Raw genomic sequence first — 19,411 nt, 5'->3', positions numbered from 1 at the left:
CGATTCACAAGGTAAGAATTCCTACGCGACCTCTTCAAGTTTTCGCACTCGCTAACGACCGTCAAAAAAGCATCCATAAGATAATAAATAGTTACGAAACTAGAGTTTTTACGCTTTTATGTGGGCACAAATTACGCAAAGAGATAAAAGCGAATCTTTTTAAGTAGGTACTTTTACCGCTGAAAGGGGCTTCTCTACTCTATCCTTACGAGTATTTACACCTTGCTCTCCAGTTTTTAACGATAGTTAATGGAAAACTTGAAAGCGCCGAATAGAAAACATAGTAAGTAAGGTAAGCACTAAAGTATTAATTGAAACATTTCTACTGTTTTCCTCTCCAACTTTCTCTCTTTGACCATTTTAACTCAATATCTCCGGAAACCAGAGTGTGGTTTAATTACCAAGTAAACAAAACTGAAGCGTAAAACGCGAAAACTGTTTATAACGCTCAAATGTGTAGGTGAGTATTCGAAGAATACTTTCACCCTTGTCATTTTCTTTGATCAATTTACAGTCCATATAACTTTATCAATAAATTACACATTTGGGTAGGTACATTATTTGAAACAGATTCCACCGATGTAGAAATCTTCAGTAGATTACATACCTATGTGAAGTTGACGCACTTCGAACTGAAGTGTCGAAAAAGTCCATTCGTAAAATCACTAGTGTTGCAAAAACTTCGCAATCACAAATCACCTTAACATTATATTTAAGAGTCTCAATCTTTAGACGAGGATCGCTCGTATGGTCGCTATAATTTAACTAAATTTTCGTATCGTTTAGTGTGCACCTATGCTTCACCTATGCTTTAAGCGTCTAGGGTATCGCAGTGACGTCATAGTATAAAGCTTCTAACAAAGTCTAACTACCAGTAGTCTAGTCTAATCCTCGTTTGATCTTACCAGCTCAACTGTACAAAATACTTACAGTTAGATACAAGTATACGTAATGAACTATGCAACACATTAGAAGATGAAATAGAAACGTATAGAAATTGTGCCTTAAGACCTTGAATCGATACAAGGGGCGAAATAATGGAGTAGGCATGTAGTGGCGAGAAAATAATAAACACATTCTAAAGTAAATCTATAAAATGATCTAGGTTCTACCAATACACGATAATGTTGTAGCACAATCATACGAAATGGATCTGACTGCGCTATTTTACAACTTTAATTTCCTCCGGTTTGATGGACATCTTCTAGCCACATTAAGAAGCTAATTTAATCGTATATGTACTTACAGATAGGTATCCGACATACGATTGCAACACGTATTCAAACACATACCTAATCATGTAAAATTGCCAAAAAATTCATCAAAAGTCTACATTTAGTCATGTATCCACGTCGTTGTCTCACAAAGTTGTATCTTATCCTATTGCGATGGTAATTTAGTTAATCCAATTGACGCACGTTAGTGAAAAAACGTTTGGTCCTAGCCACTTTCCTCTATTATTTACCTGCGCCTTAATTATCACAAAACAGAACAAACAAAGCTGGACATTACAAAAATACAAAAACAATTGTTGAGGTGACCTCCCGCCGAGGAAAGCGTATTTTTAAAACCTATTGTTAATTACGTCCCTCTCAAAGTCTATAGAACGGTAAAGGCACGGTCATGATGTGTATTGCACTTATGGGAATACTTGTCCATACAGACAGAGAGAAGAAATTCTTCTAAATGGTTCAAAACACGCTCTAAACTACAAAGACGAGTCGAGGAAAGCGTTTCAAGGCACATACTTTTAGAAATAATAGTACCGTGGTACCCATATAGAGAACTGCAGCCGTACCACGTCAGGTCAGGTTGCATCGGATGAGTTTAAATCAGAGCGACCGCTAGAAGCGTAGCCTACTACGAAACTCTCAATAATGATACAGTGAACCTAAGTGACTAACCGAGCGCTCCGCTACCGTCCGTTCTCTCGTACTACACCGAATTATCATTAGACACAGTACACATAAAATCTTAATTGAAGCTCTTACAGTTCCTTATAACGTTCATCGCACCTGGCTTTCACACATGGTCCGTAATCCGTAGCCATAGAACACACAAATAACACTTAAAGTTTTAAGTGACACTCAAGTTATCGCAGACTCCGCCGTTCGCGATAGTCGGAATGTGGTTTCCGTTAGTTTTCTCGTGGAGACGGCAGGAGCGCGAAGATTCTGGTCAGAAGAGTGGAGGGTGTCTTGTGTCGCAAGGCAGGGGGAGGCAGGCGCCGCGGCAGAGGTGCGTGGCGGCGTGCAGGAGCGCGGGCGCGCGCGGCGGTGGCGGCAGCACCGGCGACAGCGACCCATCGCCTGCGTAACACACACGTATAAGTAAAATGCAAATACATATATGCATGCATCCTAAAATGGATATACATAATAATAACAAATAATTGTTTTGTAGGACATGTTGAGACGCAATTTGGATTTCTACAAATTATTTATTTTGAACCTTGATCATCCAAACTAAGCACAAATCTTGGAAATCAGTGTTCGACCACAAAGGTTGAGCTTCATAGATCTTATCTCTTAGTGTAAACTTGTCCAATAATCCAGCATGTTAGAAAATACACGATCCTTCTGTCGGTTTTTACGACATGCTCGGGAAGATAAGCAGCTGTTCTCTGTATTTAGTTACTTGATGCCCTCAAGTGTCACATCACATGATTAAAACATGATGAAATAGCTGACACACAAGCGAACTGTCAGATAGTACAGCAACGTGTGGGAATCCCTTAGCACTTTTTAATTACGTTCCCTTAATTTGACGAGTCTGCAAAGTGCGGAATTAATTCTGTGGAGTTGGAACGAAATGGTAAAGAAGAAAAAATAAGTTCAGAAGGATAGGTAACTATATGGTCGGTTTATAACACGTTTCCGTGTGTCGAAGAATAAATCGTATCGACGTCCTTTTATGCGAATGAACATCGTATAGAGGACGGTCGAGTGGATAAAATCGTTAATGTAAGTATGTACCTATAGTTAGCATGCTTGCACTAAATGCAGTGCATAATACATTGCGCAAATATTTATTATATTGCGTTGTTTGTATGCACTAAAAAGTTTCGTAATTGGAACAATTCATCAGCTATGAAAATATAGTTTTCTATTTTTATAGAAAATGTTTTTATTGATTGCCAAAATATGAACGCAACACTAACTTCTAATTGAAAAGAAGAATATCGCTTTCGTTTACTCTTTTCTAACGACATTTTTACGTTTAAGTTTAAATTGTTGAGCCAGTGCTTGCAATTTGACTTTATTCTTGTTTGACGCAAGGCGGAACGTTACAGCCAGCGTCTTCGATATTAGTTATTATTGTTTTATTGTAGCATATGGTCCGCGGCTCAGCAACCAAACCGCGCGTGGTGCGCTTTTTATATCGAGGGCTTTGACCAATAGCCGTACGACGTTTATCTACGTAGAAAGCATTCGCTGCGATGCCATCGATATAAAACGAGCCACGCGCCGCTCGTTTGTCGTGCAGACCTTGCAGCAGTGGTTGTATATTAACTGACACACAATTTTTTATTTTCCTTCCTCTACGGGTCAGGCGTCCAGATATCCTCTGGCTTCGGAGAAGCCAGAATGGAATACAATCGTATCTGGCGAGTCGTTTTTAGAGGTATGGTGTGATAGTATGGTATTTAGGTAGACTCATGGATAGATTATGCGTGCTCACTATAAATTCGCCCCCGCCGCCACCGCCGCTATCGCGTTGGAGTAGGCGTGATCTCTGCCTACACTTACTGAAAATAGGCTGATTATAATGTAAATATTACACATACCGTCGCCATGTGGACTGTCGCGGTCCGGCGGCGCGGATGGCGGGCGCTACACGTGCGTGCAAGCGCCCGCCGCGACGGGTCAGCCGCCCGCCAAGATGTCCTCGGGCTCCGGAGACCAGCAGTTGTCCGACAGCCAGCACCCTACCACCACCGTCACGAACCCGATCAGCAGCGCCAACACTATGTACACCTCCGCGTTCCCTGAACAATAACGAACATGTCAGAGGTTGAAAACATGTAATTACACATAATCATATTTTAACTTGGCAACTTGTGAATAGGCATTTGGTAAGTAATCGTGGCCTATCATTTATTATTATTATTTATTTATTTATAAAGGTAGTACAACATTACAGTGTAACCCAATGCGCTGTATGACGAGAGTAACAATATAAAAACTAATACAACAAAAATAAACAATGAATAAAAAAAGAAACAAAAAGAAAAACAAGACAATAACATGAAAAACACTAAAAAAATTACAATTTCAAAATTCAAAGGTAAACTATCAAACAAAAAATAAAATAATAACCCCTATTTTGTACCACATCGTCATTTTCCAACAGGTGACTTGAAATTGTGATCAATTGCCTCACGTAAAAAAAATAAGTACATAAGTAGCAGTACATAGGTAGTAGGAGTAGTGATGTATTTAGCAATAAGGCCGCCGATTGTGCTTTTCTTGTCACTTTTGTAATTGTTTTTGGTGTTGTGTTTAAATGTGCAATAACGCGTTTTTTGTATTGTATTGTATTTTTTAGAAAGGTTGGGAGTTTATGTACAAAGAGGAGGTGGGTCTCATAGAAGTAAGTATTTCTTAAGTAAACCCGATGAGGCTTAGACAGAAAAATCCTGTAAGTATTAATTAAAAATCCAGTATTGATATACCGGTCACTAAAACCACATTTTGCTCGAAATGCGAATCTTTTCTCATTGTTGTCCATTTTAATTGGGACTATTGTTTCGTAAATTGCTTCAATTTCAAAGTGAGATGAAGGTGTAAAGCGCTATTCGGGCGTCTAGTCTAGTGCCCATAAATCGTGAGTCGCAGCGAATAACGAAGTTAGGTCCCCGCACGGCGGCTGGCAATAAAATCTGCACAACTTGCACTAACAAGTTGACAAGCTACGTGTCACCTGATAAGTCCATTAAAAATTGTAACCATTTTACAAAACTGTTATTGTATTTCAATATTTTATACAGAATTTCGTATTAGTTTAGCCGCTTCGAAATGTGAAGTGTTTTAAGGCTTAACGAGTCTAATAACACGTTGAATTTTTGAATTCATAGGGTATAGTAACCAATCGCTGTGTATATATTTTTCATAGTATATCATAATAATGACGAAGCTTGTTGCCGATTTCGGTTTGTATTTTGACGAAACATTTGTGGATTTATGGTTTATTCTTGTTTTTAGTTCCTTTTTGACGAAGCCTGTGGTGGATGTAATGATGTATTTTATTAAACTTTACGTTTAATAAAATACTATACGTATTATATTTTAGGACACATTTACCAAATACCAAATTCTGCAGCAAGTTGATCTTCTGTCAACTTCTGGCTCTGTTTACTCTTACCTATACAGATTATGAGAGTGAGTTTATGTATGTATTGTAGGTACCTGTGGTAGGTATGTATGAAGCGTAGTAAACAGTACTACACACGTTCGCAATAAAATCTGAACAGTTTGCTTTAACAAGTAGACAAGCTCTACGTGGTTTATCACGTGACAGAGAGCGGTCCAAGTCGAAAATACATTATTCATAGAGAATGGCGCACTTTTATAATACTATATGTCCAACATGAAAATAGTCGTATTTTACGGACTGCAGGTCTGCAGCCTGAGCGCGATAAACAGTTCGAAACAAATAACCCTGAATAATTGGACTATGTTTAGTGTTGTCAAATGGGGTTTATTGGGTGTTAATGGTTCTGCTTAGTAAGTTTATGACTTGTAATTTATGTTGTCGCTTTGATGGAATGCGCACGTAAAATAAACAATACATATAACTAGGTACTTACTCGTATAGTTATGAAAGATGAAAAATAAGTGTAAAAGAAAGGGAATTTGGAAACAGAAGTACTTAGGTAAAAAGGTAGGTAGTGCGAAGGAAACGCCGTGTGGGTCGACCCCTGGCAAGTTGCAGAAGGTTAGAAACGCCTAGATACGTAATGTTGAGGATAGGGTTTTGTGCGGCCTACGTTCATGCAGTGCACTGCAATGGGCTGATGATGAAGTAAAAAAACTTTATCTGTTTCCGCTTAAAATTATATCTATGTTCGCTTAAAGTTGTAAAATAAAATGTGAGTTACCAAGCTGCTTGCGGATGCCGAGCGGCTGTCGACTGCGCCACAGCGAGTTGATGAGCGTGGGGTCGCCACGCGTGCGCCAGTCTCGATACCCGCGCCCTCTGGAATACTGACTGAATCTGCGAAACAACACACCCTCAGTGCTCTGCGACACACTACTACCTACGAATATGTGCCACATCCATCACCCCGAATGGCACATCAATACGTGAGAACTATCTCTACTAAAAAGAAAAAATGTCACATCATCACTCATAATGAGACAGCAAAACTGCCGAAGGTGCTGCTTTTATTCACAAAACTGGCGCGAAGCCAAACCCCTCCATGCCGAAGCTGTTTTGTACATTATTGGACCTCAGTACTCATTGTAGCAAAAAAGCGAAATTGAATTGTTAGCATATTCCGTCCATAGGATATTCTTTTTGCGTTTCGTGCAGGGCAATATCTATAAAATACGTGTTTCATGCGAATGCAAGTAACTACCGTGACGGTAAACATTACGGCAAAATTCTACAGCAACAAATTTAATTTGCGATTTCAACATCAAACGAGTCATTAACTGCTCAAGCTCTAGCAAGGCCGATAATTGATTTTACCCACACCACAAAAGAATTATCGATTCCACAGAAAACAAACTTTCAACAAAACAATTCAATTTCGCAGTTATGGGCAACTAATAAGAGTGAAATTACAAATTATTACAGTTCATTAATTAGAAGGTAAAATTTCAAAGGAAACTTCGCTTTTGTAAAAAGCGATGATAAGTTCTCGTTGATTTTATAAAGTAAACCTACGAGTAGGGTAAATATAATTTGAATTTGGGATGGTTCAGGTAAGTTACTTAAGAAAAACCCTATGAAGTTTTGTTGCTAATTCATTAAACTTGGGACTACAATTCGTTTGTCTTGGAGTAAAATCTCCTAATTTTTAATTAAGCTACTGGTGAATCAAACGTGCAAATAATAATGTCATCAATCATGCAGTAAACAGTACTCCATCGGCAACATTCGACGGTTAGAAAAAATCGATTTCAACTCTCGGCTCCTATTTCATTACTTATATAAAACGTTTCGTGATTATATTTTCTAGGAAATAAATTACTTACATAATCTCGTCGCACCAGTTTCGTAGCGGATAATGAAATAAACGTGTTATAGTCAAAGCCCCAATTCCACTTAAACACAATATCACTAGTGAAAATTAAGTTGGATTTTAATTTAATTCGTTAAAGTAATAACTAACTAAATAGAAATACCAACTTTATTATTACTTTTTCCAAAAAAATACAGTTAGATTTTTTCTATAAAATGTGTTTGGATATTTCCTATTTTCACTAGTGCGATCGGTTTAAGTTAATTCCAGTTTTGCCTGTAACGGACACATTTATTCGCAATTCTGTCTGTTAACGTAACCACACAGTGAGTACAAACATCAAGGTTTTACAAATAAAGGCATAAATAACAGTGAAAAGGATCATTAAGGATGTTCCATATATGGCAATATTATGTAAATGTGCTGTTTGAACGAGAACGTAAAGTTATCTTGTTCTTTGTAGCTATTTATAATTGGGTCTTTATTTTCCTGCCGTTACTTCTACAAAGCCCACTTTATTCCAATTTACGTTATATTATTTTTCTTTTACTTAGCGTGAAACAATTTGGTCTCTTCAAAAAATCGTAACGGAGCAAAAGATAAAAGTGAATAATTGGTACATGGAAACAGACGTTACATGGGAGAAATCCATCTAGGTAATAATTCACAAATTTCAAAAACGTTCTTTTTCTACTCCGATATTGTGTGGATTGTGAGGTGAATTACCAACCTCATAACCCTCAAAAATGTATGTAAGATTTAATAAGGGAATAGGTACGGCAAATAATTAAGAGAATTGTATTAACGCTTTCAATGGAGGTGTTCCACTTACCACAAACAATTACAGGTCTTTAATCTCCTCAAGGTATTCAAACCTGTTTGTAAACTCTTAAGATTTACCCATAAATTTTATTTTATTACGGCTATTAAGTTTATAAATAAATTAATCTGAAAGCGAAATAGTGATGGTAAAATTTTGTGCATATATTTATTTGCTATCCATGGCATGTAAAATTGAGTAATGACATTAATGTAGAGGTCATTAAATTAGTCGTTGATGCGTTTGTCATGTTGCCCTCTCTACTCGGCAGATTAATACGCGTATGCGGCGCACTCCACCCGAACACATCTCACGGGTGCACTCAACAACTGATTGCAACGCTGATACCGATCTATTGGAAATTCATATCTGATGAGTACCAGTACTTACCTACATCCATTCGACCGCATACGCGTCGGTCGTTTCACTGAAAACTACTATTTCAAAATTGGAACTACTGTTTTCCCTTACCGTTATTTTAGTAGCACAAGTGACAAATTGATTAAAGTGCAAATACGTGTTTGCTTGCAATAGATACTCGTGTTTTTGTTGGCTATATCGAGCGTTGCACAAGCAATTTACTTGTTGTTACTGAAATAGCGGAACCCACAAAGCTCAACGTGGCAAATTGGAAATCTCCGCGCTCCGTGACGTCATGAAAGCATTACGGAATGAAATTCCTTGAGTACCAGCTAGTTGTGAATTCGTTGACACAATACCTAGATGTAAGTAGGTATCTGAAATTAGGTGCGGATAATCTACGTTAGCTCTATTAGCCAGCTGCTTCAAACAACTCTATTATCTCAACCTACGTACTCAGTGAAAAAAGAAACTAGTCTTGACTTGGATTTTGTTTAAGTAACTGACTCAATTTGCATATATCTATTTCAATAAGTTGTTTATAATGGTCTAGTCATGGTCGAAAACCAAGGTTGTGTAACAACAACAAGTTTCCAACAGGAAACTAAACCTAAATTCCAAGATGTACAAATTACTTATCAGTCTCTTGCGGTTCCCCACGAGACCACAAGCCATTAGATATACTTACTATGTGCTTAATATATAGTTCGCCTAGAATGCATCGTCTGGTAGGAAACTTTCTATTCTATAGACGATGCAATGTTCAACTACTCGTGTTGTCAGCAAAATTTTGAGTACATGTGGTTGTTACCGGGATATTGCAAAAGTTGTGATTGTACGCCGCCTGTTGTCGTCCTCAAATACATTTTTAACTTGAATTTCGGTTGCACTGTACCATCAATATTAATGAGAGTTAGCGGTCAGTTTGCTTGTGAGAAATTGATGTTCGAATGTCGCTTTAGAATTTAAAGCGAGCACGATTTTTAAATCGGTGTCGGTATTTCAGCTCTCCTGTAGAGATTTTCACCTCGCATTTTTCATATTTAAACACAAAGTATCCTTTAATATTTTCAACTAGGTACGTAGCGTTGCAAAAAGAGCCTGCGTTCGCTTCGTTTCTGTTACGTATTTCTTTGTTCTCTATAATCTTTGATTCTCGAATGCAATATCGTTGTATGTAAATGGTTTTGTCCGGTACATTGCAAACTTCTATAAGCGTGTGTCTGTTTAATGTAGGGAAACGTACGTTGGCTACGGTCAAAGAAATTCTAATGCACTTTGTATCTCTTTGACACCTACCACAATGCCGCTTTGCATCGGCTCTCTGTTCGCTGAATGGATCTATATATACGTGGTTTGTATAGGTAGCTTAACCTTTTGTTACCCGATCACCTACCACTTGTGCTTGGTGTAAATCTGCAGAACGCTTTATATAAAATTTTTACTTGGCTGTTCAAAAGATGAAAAAAATATTTTCCTTTTATCAAAGTGTAAACTGGGTAAGTTATTTAAATACAAATATATCAACACACACAGAATACTTAAATATCGTCATGAATGATCTAAACTAGAAAGGTACCGATTGTGACCATAAAACAAGTAAATGAATTAAGTAAGTACCCCAATATTTCACTGCCGTGTAAAATTATGAACGCAATTTTGGTAATCATCATCTAAGTGCCGGAATATTTCTCTCTTCAGCGTTTTATTAAATAAAATCGATTCAAAGTAAGGTCATTTTCCTTTCGTGACATTATTGCTTTAGCTGTAGCTAAAGTATCAATTAAAGATAAATTATAGTAAAAATGTACTTTTCTAACGCAATATTATATTAACTAATAAGATTTAGAAGGATTTATCTTAAATTCGAAGTATTTTTAAATGTATACAAAACTTTGTTGAATCTATTTAAATTCGTTTATGGAAATAGAAAATGTATTTGCCTAATTGCCTTTACTGGTTTAAAACGTGACCAAATTCTTAATTGAAATCTTTGCAGGCACCTAATAAACAAATTTTAATGTTGCTACTATTACTTAAAACATTATTAGGTACCGCAGTTTGGTTTTGATATAAAATTTTCTGTTTGTAAAGAAAAGTAACAGCTACAGCTTACACGTCCAATGTTTGTGAATAGTCACAAATAGGACGGCAAAATATGTTGCTAGTGAGTGGGATAATTATGGAAAACTTGACGGGAAAGCCAAACTTAAATTCGTGTTTAGAGAACTACTTTCCACGAACTGTAACTTGTTACGCTAAGTACCTACGTCTCTATATGAACACATTTTCGACCATTTAGAACTCAAACGTGGCTTTAAAGAAATCTTAATATTACACACAGTAAAATAATATTTTAAGTCTGTAATAACTATAGGTTCAATACGATCTACTCTGAACCGGCGTGCGTGTATGAAGCGATTGATGAATGTGGAGGAAGCAAGAGAAGTGTGTCAGGATCGAAGCAAATGGAATTCTATAGTCTCTGCTTACCCCGGTGGGAAATAGGCGTGAGTTTATGTATGTATGTATGTAATAACTATAGGTACTAAAATACCTTAAACGATAATAGAAATTACGGCAGTTACCGCCGACCGTATAGTAACAGACAGGTATCATTAAGAAATGAATAACCGTTAACTTGGATTCTAATTAGCGTAATGGTATCAAGACTTACTAGTATTTACGTAGTTACAATGTTTAACTTATATTGTTTAGTGTTCTTTTTCATTTTTAGTACTTATATAAAAACTATATAATCTAAAGTAATATTCCACATACTTAAGTAAATGTTATATATAATCACGTGTATATTAAGTAATTATTTATGTACTTATAACAATTACTTATGTGTAATTCTATCTTAATATAAAAAAACAGAGTCGGCAAAAAAATGGTATTTTCAGTTATGGTACCATGTAAAATGACAAGCATTTTTTTCTCTAAATCTTTCAATTCGCTTTTCCTCAAAACTATGTTTTTTAGCTAAGACAGTTTTAGATTTAATGCGCGATATAATATGCACCTTTGTAGTGTTGAATGTAATAAATCTTAACACCACAGTACACTTTATAAAACAAGTTTGCTGTAGGATTTCGTCTATACAAATATATGTTTGTGTTGGGTGTGTAATGTCGTATAATGGATACGGTCTGCGCTCAGTGCCGGCGACGCGTTAAGACTGAAAGGGATAATGAAGTTGGATGAAGCAAAACAACTGAGGATAGCGACGGTACGTGATAACACTTTTTCTCTGCGTATGTGATACGTTCATATGTTATAGTGTAGATTACCTTGAAAGGTTGTGAAAGCCCGTGTGTAGATATAATAAAGAAAATTATTTATCTCAGGGTCTGGCTTAGAACACAAAACAGAACAAAAACGCGGTTGACAAGGAGGCTCAAGCATATATTCCGGCCAAGTAGTTAACTCCACCTGAGGCAGACCTACAATACCCCTAGTATTATCCCTGAAGATATGACAGATCCGGTTTTTTTCAGAAGCGACATACTAAGTCAAGTAAAAAAACATGAGGTAAATACGATTAGTGGAGAGAGGAAAAAGATTGGTAAAAGCAGTGTGATAGTGATAATGAATCTCTTGGCGTCGTCACGGAATGGAAGCAATATTGTAATCATTACATTTAATTATAGCGACAGACATATCGATAGACATACATAGATATCGGAAGCGTGATCACGTGAATGAATGAATAGAGATGAATGAATCGAAGTAACTGAACATAGTGTTCTGGGTTGCTTTACTAAATTGAACTGTGAACTGAAATGAAACACAAGAAGCGCGCAAGGATCTTGGCATCGGCGTTGAACTATAATTTCTTTATTCTGACTACTGACATAATATAAACAAATAGACTCACAATCGGATTTTTCTAAGAAAGTGTCTCAACCGTTTTGTAATTACGTACTTATAGATTAAGTTATGTAGATACCTCCAATATCTGTGGAAAGTAAAGTAGTTAATACATATAAAGAGCAATATAAGTGTCACAATTACATTGCGACTAAATTCACTTGATACGCGTTGCTTAGGTACAAGATGCGCCGCAGATGCTTTTTTTACAGAGATTAGCCTAGAGAGTCAGAGAGTACCTAGTCTATTTGTTTATATACGAGGAACGACTATCAATTTAAACAGATGTATATGTATCATGAATTGCAGTGTGCTGATTCCAAGCGTGGCGCGCATCGAAACGCATGTGTGAAGAGGATAATCAAGTTTGATGTGTGTGAAGCTGTGCAATCGCTTCTCTGTCTATCTATCTGTTAGGATAATGTACGTGAAATTGCTGATTTTGTATCTTCTGTTTAATGGCCTTTTCCTGTTCTTTTGTGTAATAGTGTCTCACATGCTATTGCGAATATTTCCTTTTTCAATAAAATATACCCGTACAATGCAAGTCGATATTTATATATACTTGCGTTTGTTAACAAGAAAATCAGACCCCAGTTAAACCAGAGAGAGGGTTGGAAAAAGAAGAAAAAGATTAAGGAGGTACGAGTACTTAGTTCTAATCTTTGAATATTTTGCGAATTTTGATATCCTAAGGCGCAATCATCGTCAAAGAAATAAAATAAAGAGGCGCTTTTAAAATATCATCCATTTACCAGATTATAATTAATTTTACTTGCTTTGAATAAAATGTGTCCATTTACTATTAAGTATATTATACTTTGGTATGCTATGTTGACAAAAAAGTAGACTAGACCCTCTGAACTCGGAAGCGGTTTGGACAAAGAAGATTAGAAATATATACTTATACTATTATCATTTTCAAGTACAGAACGCCTACAGGCCTTGCTCCGATTCCAACTATCGTTACTGAATAAAAAGTCAACGACCTGTGGTCTGTATCCCTAAAAGTATTAAGGAGACCAAGCCAAGTTGCAAAACTGCCTATTTCACAACTGGCTAATGTATAATTCGAATCGAGACGCCTACGCATCGTCATTTAATTAGGCCGGGTTATAAGTTACCGTATTATATCGGGTTATAACGTGACTCAGCCACAACCTCTTGCGGCCGAGATTTCCAGACACAATAGTTAAACAAGTTTGGTTTGGATTTTATGAAATTCGTTGTTTCGGCTTTAAGTGGTTTTGAAATAAAATGGCATAGTGAGTAGTGTTCGTACCTGCGCACGCCGCCGACGCCGGGCGGCGCTGTGGAGTGGGGGACACCCGGCGGCACCTGCGCGCCGCCCTGCACGCCGCCCTGCAGGCTGCCTTGAGGCGCGCACACGCAACACCCTGTGCATGCACACACGCATTTAAATATAGTACACGATTTTAATGAAAATTAGTCCAAAAATATCTGAGTCTGATTAATGAATAAAAGACGATTGGAACCCACAAGTCTTAGGTATTAAACCTGAATGAGCATGTTAACCAATATATCCTGATCCTTATCATGACTATCAATGATTCGATCTGTACCAAGTGTGCTATAAAAACAAAACCGTTTATTTACCCATGCGTCTAATACGTGGGCTTAAATGAGAAATTCTTATATTTTACAGTTGATTTCATGTCTTGAGATCAGAACTACATTAGGTACAAAAACTAAAAGTAGAAGAGGAATATTTATTATAAAATACCTTAAAGCTATAAATAAATATCCTGACCCATTCATAATTTATATTTATTCCTTTTTCCTGCTGTCACAAGCGAAATGAATAGGCCCCAGTTTTAGTACAAGAACATCGTATGTATGGCAATCATAAATGTCCAACGCAGAGCTCAAATATTTTATATCTCGAACGTGCCGCGAGAACAATAAATCAATAGCGAAAAAGGTGATATTTAACATAGAGAACAGAATCAAATAAATAATTGCATTGAGCGAGAGAAGCTTTTGAAAGTGCAGTGGAGAACTCTTGTCGCTATTTTAATATTTACGTATATAAAATTTTGCTTTGAATTCAATCAGAGTCGCGGGCGCTACAATGCGATAGCTGTATGTAGATCATAGGCATTTGACTGCAAACGGCTATTAGAATGGCCCACGTGGCGTGCGCGGTATTCCATTGTATATTTATTCATGAAACCCGCCAGGTGTGGCCGCGAACCCAGTACAGAGGATCTTTAAAATTGCTGTTTTACTCAAATTTGCTCAGTTTCGCCGTGTTCCGATAGATGCCATACAAAACGCTTCATCGTATACAAAAATAAAAAAGGAATGACACAAAAGAAAAGAACTAAAATGAAATTTTGAAGTGAATAACAATTCCAACCATTGAACGTTATGGCTGATACATCCCTTTACAATACTACCTCTAAGATTATTATTATTACCGTAAAACCGTAACGTTACATAACTAAGCATAAGGCCTGTGTGACCAAAGGGGTAGGGGTATAAATATTATTCATTAGTATTAATCAAACAATTCAATTGTTCAACTGATTGAGTAGTTATGAAAGTCAAATTGATGTTTGAATTATTGAAAGTTCAGAAGTCCATTGAATAGACAGACAGAAACCGTAATGTTTTGTTTCAATAACTCTTGGTAAGCACTGTTGATTGTGATGGCGTAGAATTAGCATTATAAAGAGGGAGGAAAATATAAACAAAGCGGCTGGAACAGCCTTCAAGGTGTGTCATTCTCATACTACAGAGAAAACGTTTACGCTCCTATTGTGCTCATTCCTGCCGTAAATTTACAATAGAACGCCTATCCAACCGACACAAATGCTCATCTAACTTTTAATTACGAACAAACCCACAAAATTAACTATTAATAAAATTTTCGTACATTGCTCTTTATAGTCCGGTAATTATACTTCAAATTATTAAATCAAAAACGGACTTAATAAAGTGAAAAGCGTTTCCAGTGAAAGGATTGTTTGGATCGACTATGAATAGCATAATGTGAGGCGAGAGAATTGGACGATCGGGGAGCGGAGATTGCAGTTCATATAATATGGAATCGATTGTAAAAAGATCCCCGCGAGGCGAGTTTTGAAAGAAAGTGATTTGTTTGTCGCTCTGATATTCTATTTACTGTATATTAATCAGTTGCTTTACCTCCGGCCAAGTAGAAATGTACAATAAGTCACGCACGTCAAAAAAAGGTAGAAATACCGAAGAAAAACTAGATGTCAATTTACATAACGTATACAAGCCTTCTATCCCGGACTGAGGTTGTAGTACCATAAGTAACCAGAAGATAACTTGAAGCCACTTTTGATACGTAGTTCTAGGATATAATGAACTGTGGGCAGGTGAGGTGACCAATGACCTGAATTGATATCGAACTGATAATTATTATATTGACAGAATATTCTGAAAACGTTTACTCTTATATCAATTAGTTTTTATGTGCGTATCATAATTGTAAATTATTATAAGTGCTTGCTGCTAATATGGCTATTATGTTCGGCGATGAAACTGTCAAGCGCCATGCACCACAAGCGCGGATTAAACAGTAATTTTCCCTGCAGTGCACATGTTGGTTCTGTTTATACGCTAATTTCTGTCTTAATTACCTTGTGATAACTCGAAAACAGACTATGGTAAATCCACACGAATACATCTTAATGTTATGTCAGGAGAAAGTTCATAAAAATAATTAGAGACTCGAACCCGACACTTATTGTCGATATAATTTGACACAGTCTCCACTCAACAAAAGTAAGACGTAGCTTCGATATAGTATGCAAGTAAGTACTCGTAAGTAGTGTAAAATAAAAGCAGCTAGAATTGACCGTGTCCGAATAAGTATGATAACTTCAGTCTCATTGCCAAACTCGAGATGTGCGTAGATCCGATACATATAATGACGTCATGGTAAGGTGACGCATATTTCAAATGGGGATAAAGCCTTAGACTAAATATACACTACGCTAAAAGCTTAGATTACTGGCGCCAATACCGAAACATACAGCCGACGATTTGTGTTGACACGTTATTGAGTTGCATTATCAAATTATGATCGCTACACTATCTGACTAGAAAATGAACATTTATTGACACTATTAATAGATTTTAATGCATTTCGAATAAACGTCCCGGTTATATGATACTTTGTGTTTATTACTTATGTTTAAATTAATTTCGCCAAAATAACGTTTGAGCTCAAAAGACTTACGCAAAAATAGTATGCCACAATAAACACTATGAAAAAGTGTAGTAAGTATGTGACATGTGGGTGTAGTAGGTATGTGACATGCGGGTGTAGTAGGTATGTGACATGCGGGTGTAGTAGGTATGTGACATGCGGGTGTAGTAGGTATGTGACATGCGGGTGTAGTAGGTATGTGACATGCGGGTATATTGGGTACGTATCATGCGGGTGTAGTAGGTATGCGGCATGTGGGTATAGTGGGTATCAAGCGGGTGTAGTAGGTATGTGACATGCGGGTGGGTGAAAGTCAATTACCGGCGAGTGCTGCGAGAGCTGCCAGCGCGAGGAGGGCGGCGCGGCTGCAGGCCATGTCAGCAGGGCATGCCGCGCGGGTCCCGCCGCGTCATCGCCGCGACATGCCTCCGCGCGTCGCACGCCTCTCGTCTCGTAATCTTCTTTTTTCTTATGCCTTTAACAAACGAAACGAATTCACAAATAACGCGATTTCTGGATGAGGTATATTAAAATAGTCAGGTTATACCTTATTTTATACAAAATACAAACACTAACAAGTACTTACATTACATAAAGTTACCGTATGATACCTACTTAGATGATTCTTATTCGTATTAATCTTATTAAAATAATATTATTCCTAAATCACGTAAGATTTATAATGTTATAATGCCGGTTTTTTTATTTATAAATTATAATTAAAAGATGAGAAAAATAAACCAAACCGAGACGGTTGAAAAATCGCATCAACAGTCGTGCGTGGGCTTTGAATAGAACATTAAAATAACGATACCATTACAAGATTTTAAAGTCCCTTCTATAATTAATTTTATTACAGACATCAATTTCAAAGATAGTAATATATTTAAAACTCTATTAATAAGAAAGTATTAATAATTATCAAAACTCATCTTTACAGATATTTCCACTGTCGTATTACTGAAATTAAATCTGCAGCATTAAACCTATACATTACTTAAAATTATTTTGGAACAGTTGGTAACTATTCAGAATGAAACTACATTTCTATCTATAGAATCTATAGGCCGATAAGACCGCAAAACCGCTGTCCCGCATGGGAGAGGCGTGAATATCATATCTAACAGGTTCAAGTACATGTACACGCAGCAAGTACTCGTATGAAAAAAATATATTTTTTAAACTTGTTTTATTGTCTATGTCATGATGACCATTCTTTTATCATGTAGGTTGTGAAGTGGATTACCAACCTCATCAATCCTGGTATCAGGGTTACTATTGAGCCGCCAAAGGCCCCTGACATGACTCATGTAACGACTACGTACTTACATTAGTAAGTAGTAACCGGGACCAACGGCTTAAAGTGCCTTCCGAAGCACGGTTCGTCTTACTTTCGGACAATCAGGTGATTAGCCTGTAATGTCTTAACCAAACTAGAACCCGAACCTCCAGTTCGTGAGCCTAACGCTCAACCACTGGATCACGGAAGCCGTTACCATTGATGATTACAGTTTTTATTAAATAGTATAAATGGCGCTGTCCAAATTTCACGTGATAATTACCTATTTTCTCATTACTCGGGTGCATGGTTATTCGAAAATAGAATGCAATGGCAGTAACATATATAAAAATAATTGTTGCTTGATATTTGGATCTCATTATGTATAGAATTATGTTGCTACTTACATTGCTTCTCTTTATTTTAATCAGAATAATAGTGGGTGGGAGATGTAATTGTGCCTGGGTAAAAAAGGGTCATCATTTATACCCAAAAACAAAGATAAAAATGCAAATTAGTAGGTTAAAGAAAGAGGATATGTACAGTACCATCTACATATATTGTTTTTGAGGAACAAAGCCTGGAAAGTCCCTCATTGAAGTGAAGTTTTCAAATTATTTTCATTTGAAACATAATACAAAATATTGGTTTGGCGTTTTTCCTTTGACTAGAAAAGGTATCGAGACATGTTACTCTATTATTGGCTTATGTGGTCAGGGCTGTGAGCTAAGTCACTTAACTTTACAACTCAACCTCGACTCAAAAATAACTTTATTTATTAGGCAACAAATACAGTTAAACTTTGAAATCACATAAATATATTTTTTGTCATCCGTCTAATACTACTGCAGCTTCTCACAATCTGTATAGATTTAGTTTTTTATATATAGTATACTTATATACGTATAACGTACATTCGAAATACAAACCGATTCATTCAAACACCTACAAACAAACATATATTTCTAGAACCAGTTTAATTACAAATACGGGAATTTATTTGACGCAAATGGGAACAATCCTAAATACACAGAAAGGATTCGAAAAGTATTGGCACGAGTAATTGGAAAGCGTTCGACACAAATGGCGTGGCGGGTAAATTAATGGACCACGCAAACTGTCAATCACCACCGTAATCTGTTAAACCAAAAAGGTTTTATTAAGATAAATTATTTGACTGGCGACTTTTACCATATTTTTAATGCCTTATGAGAATAAAATTTAAAAAAAAAATTGCTGCAATAAATGTTGGCTACTTTACCTCGATGTGACGCATTGGAAAAGGTGTTTTATTTATAAGTGTGATCCTTTTGTATTATACAAATAAGTAATGCTCATATTATAGTGTACTTTTTTATGGTGAAACATTCTGTGACATTCAGGATTCGAATTTTAAAAGAAATTCTTTCGAAGTCTGTTGAAAATAAAATATGCAAACTATTTTTAAAAAGCGATTGCTATCATATTATTTTGGCTGGCGGCGGCGGCGGCGTTTACTGTAACAGACACTGTTCATTGTTTTTTAGTAAGTGGCTTTATTTTTATTTTTGTATTGAATTGCTTCTATGCTGTTCTGGGAGCATATAAAAAACATAGAACACGTTCAGCTGCTTCTCTTCCCGGGCATGTCGTAAAAACCGACAGAGGGATTGTGTCCTCTAACATGTTGGACTAATGTTATGGGCG

General features: G+C 36.6%; 1 protein-coding gene across 1 annotated transcript; it reads right to left on the bottom strand.

The window, feature by feature from the left end:
• Positions 1–3,866: 3,866 nt before the first annotated feature.
• LOC126368811 (uncharacterized) lies at positions 3,867–16,822 on the bottom strand. The gene is made up of 4 exons (XM_050012971.1): positions 16,768–16,822; positions 13,525–13,639; positions 6,101–6,216; positions 3,867–3,988 (listed from the first exon to the last, which is right to left on the bottom strand). Exons 1-4 carry the CDS (start codon positions 16,820–16,822, stop codon positions 3,867–3,869), a joined length of 408 nt encoding a protein of 135 aa, XP_049868928.1.
• Positions 16,823–19,411: the final 2,589 nt, after the last annotated feature.

The sequence above is a fragment of the Pectinophora gossypiella genome, chromosome 8 (assembly GCF_024362695.1).
Source record: "Pectinophora gossypiella chromosome 8, ilPecGoss1.1, whole genome shotgun sequence".
Lineage (NCBI taxonomy): Eukaryota > Metazoa > Arthropoda > Insecta > Lepidoptera > Gelechiidae > Pectinophora > Pectinophora gossypiella.
The sequence above is the reverse complement of the archived record's forward strand: the minus strand, read 5'-3'. Positions and strand labels throughout refer to the sequence as shown.

What these genes read in the sequence shown, in the direction of transcription:
- LOC126368811 (XM_050012971.1), bottom strand. Translation starts at nt 16,822, where the DNA reads ATGGCCTGCAGCCGCGCCGCCCTCCTCGCGCTGGCAGCTCTCGCAGCA. An exon ending in AGCTCTCGCAGCACTCGCCG is followed by an intron (nt 13,640 to 16,767) that starts GTAATTGACTTT and finishes GTGCATGCACAG; the next exon opens with GGTGTTGCGTGTGCGCGCCT. An exon ending in GGCGTCGGCGGCGTGCGCAG is followed by an intron (nt 6,217 to 13,524) that starts GTACGAACACTA and finishes GTTGTTTCGCAG; the next exon opens with ATTCAGTCAGTATTCCAGAG.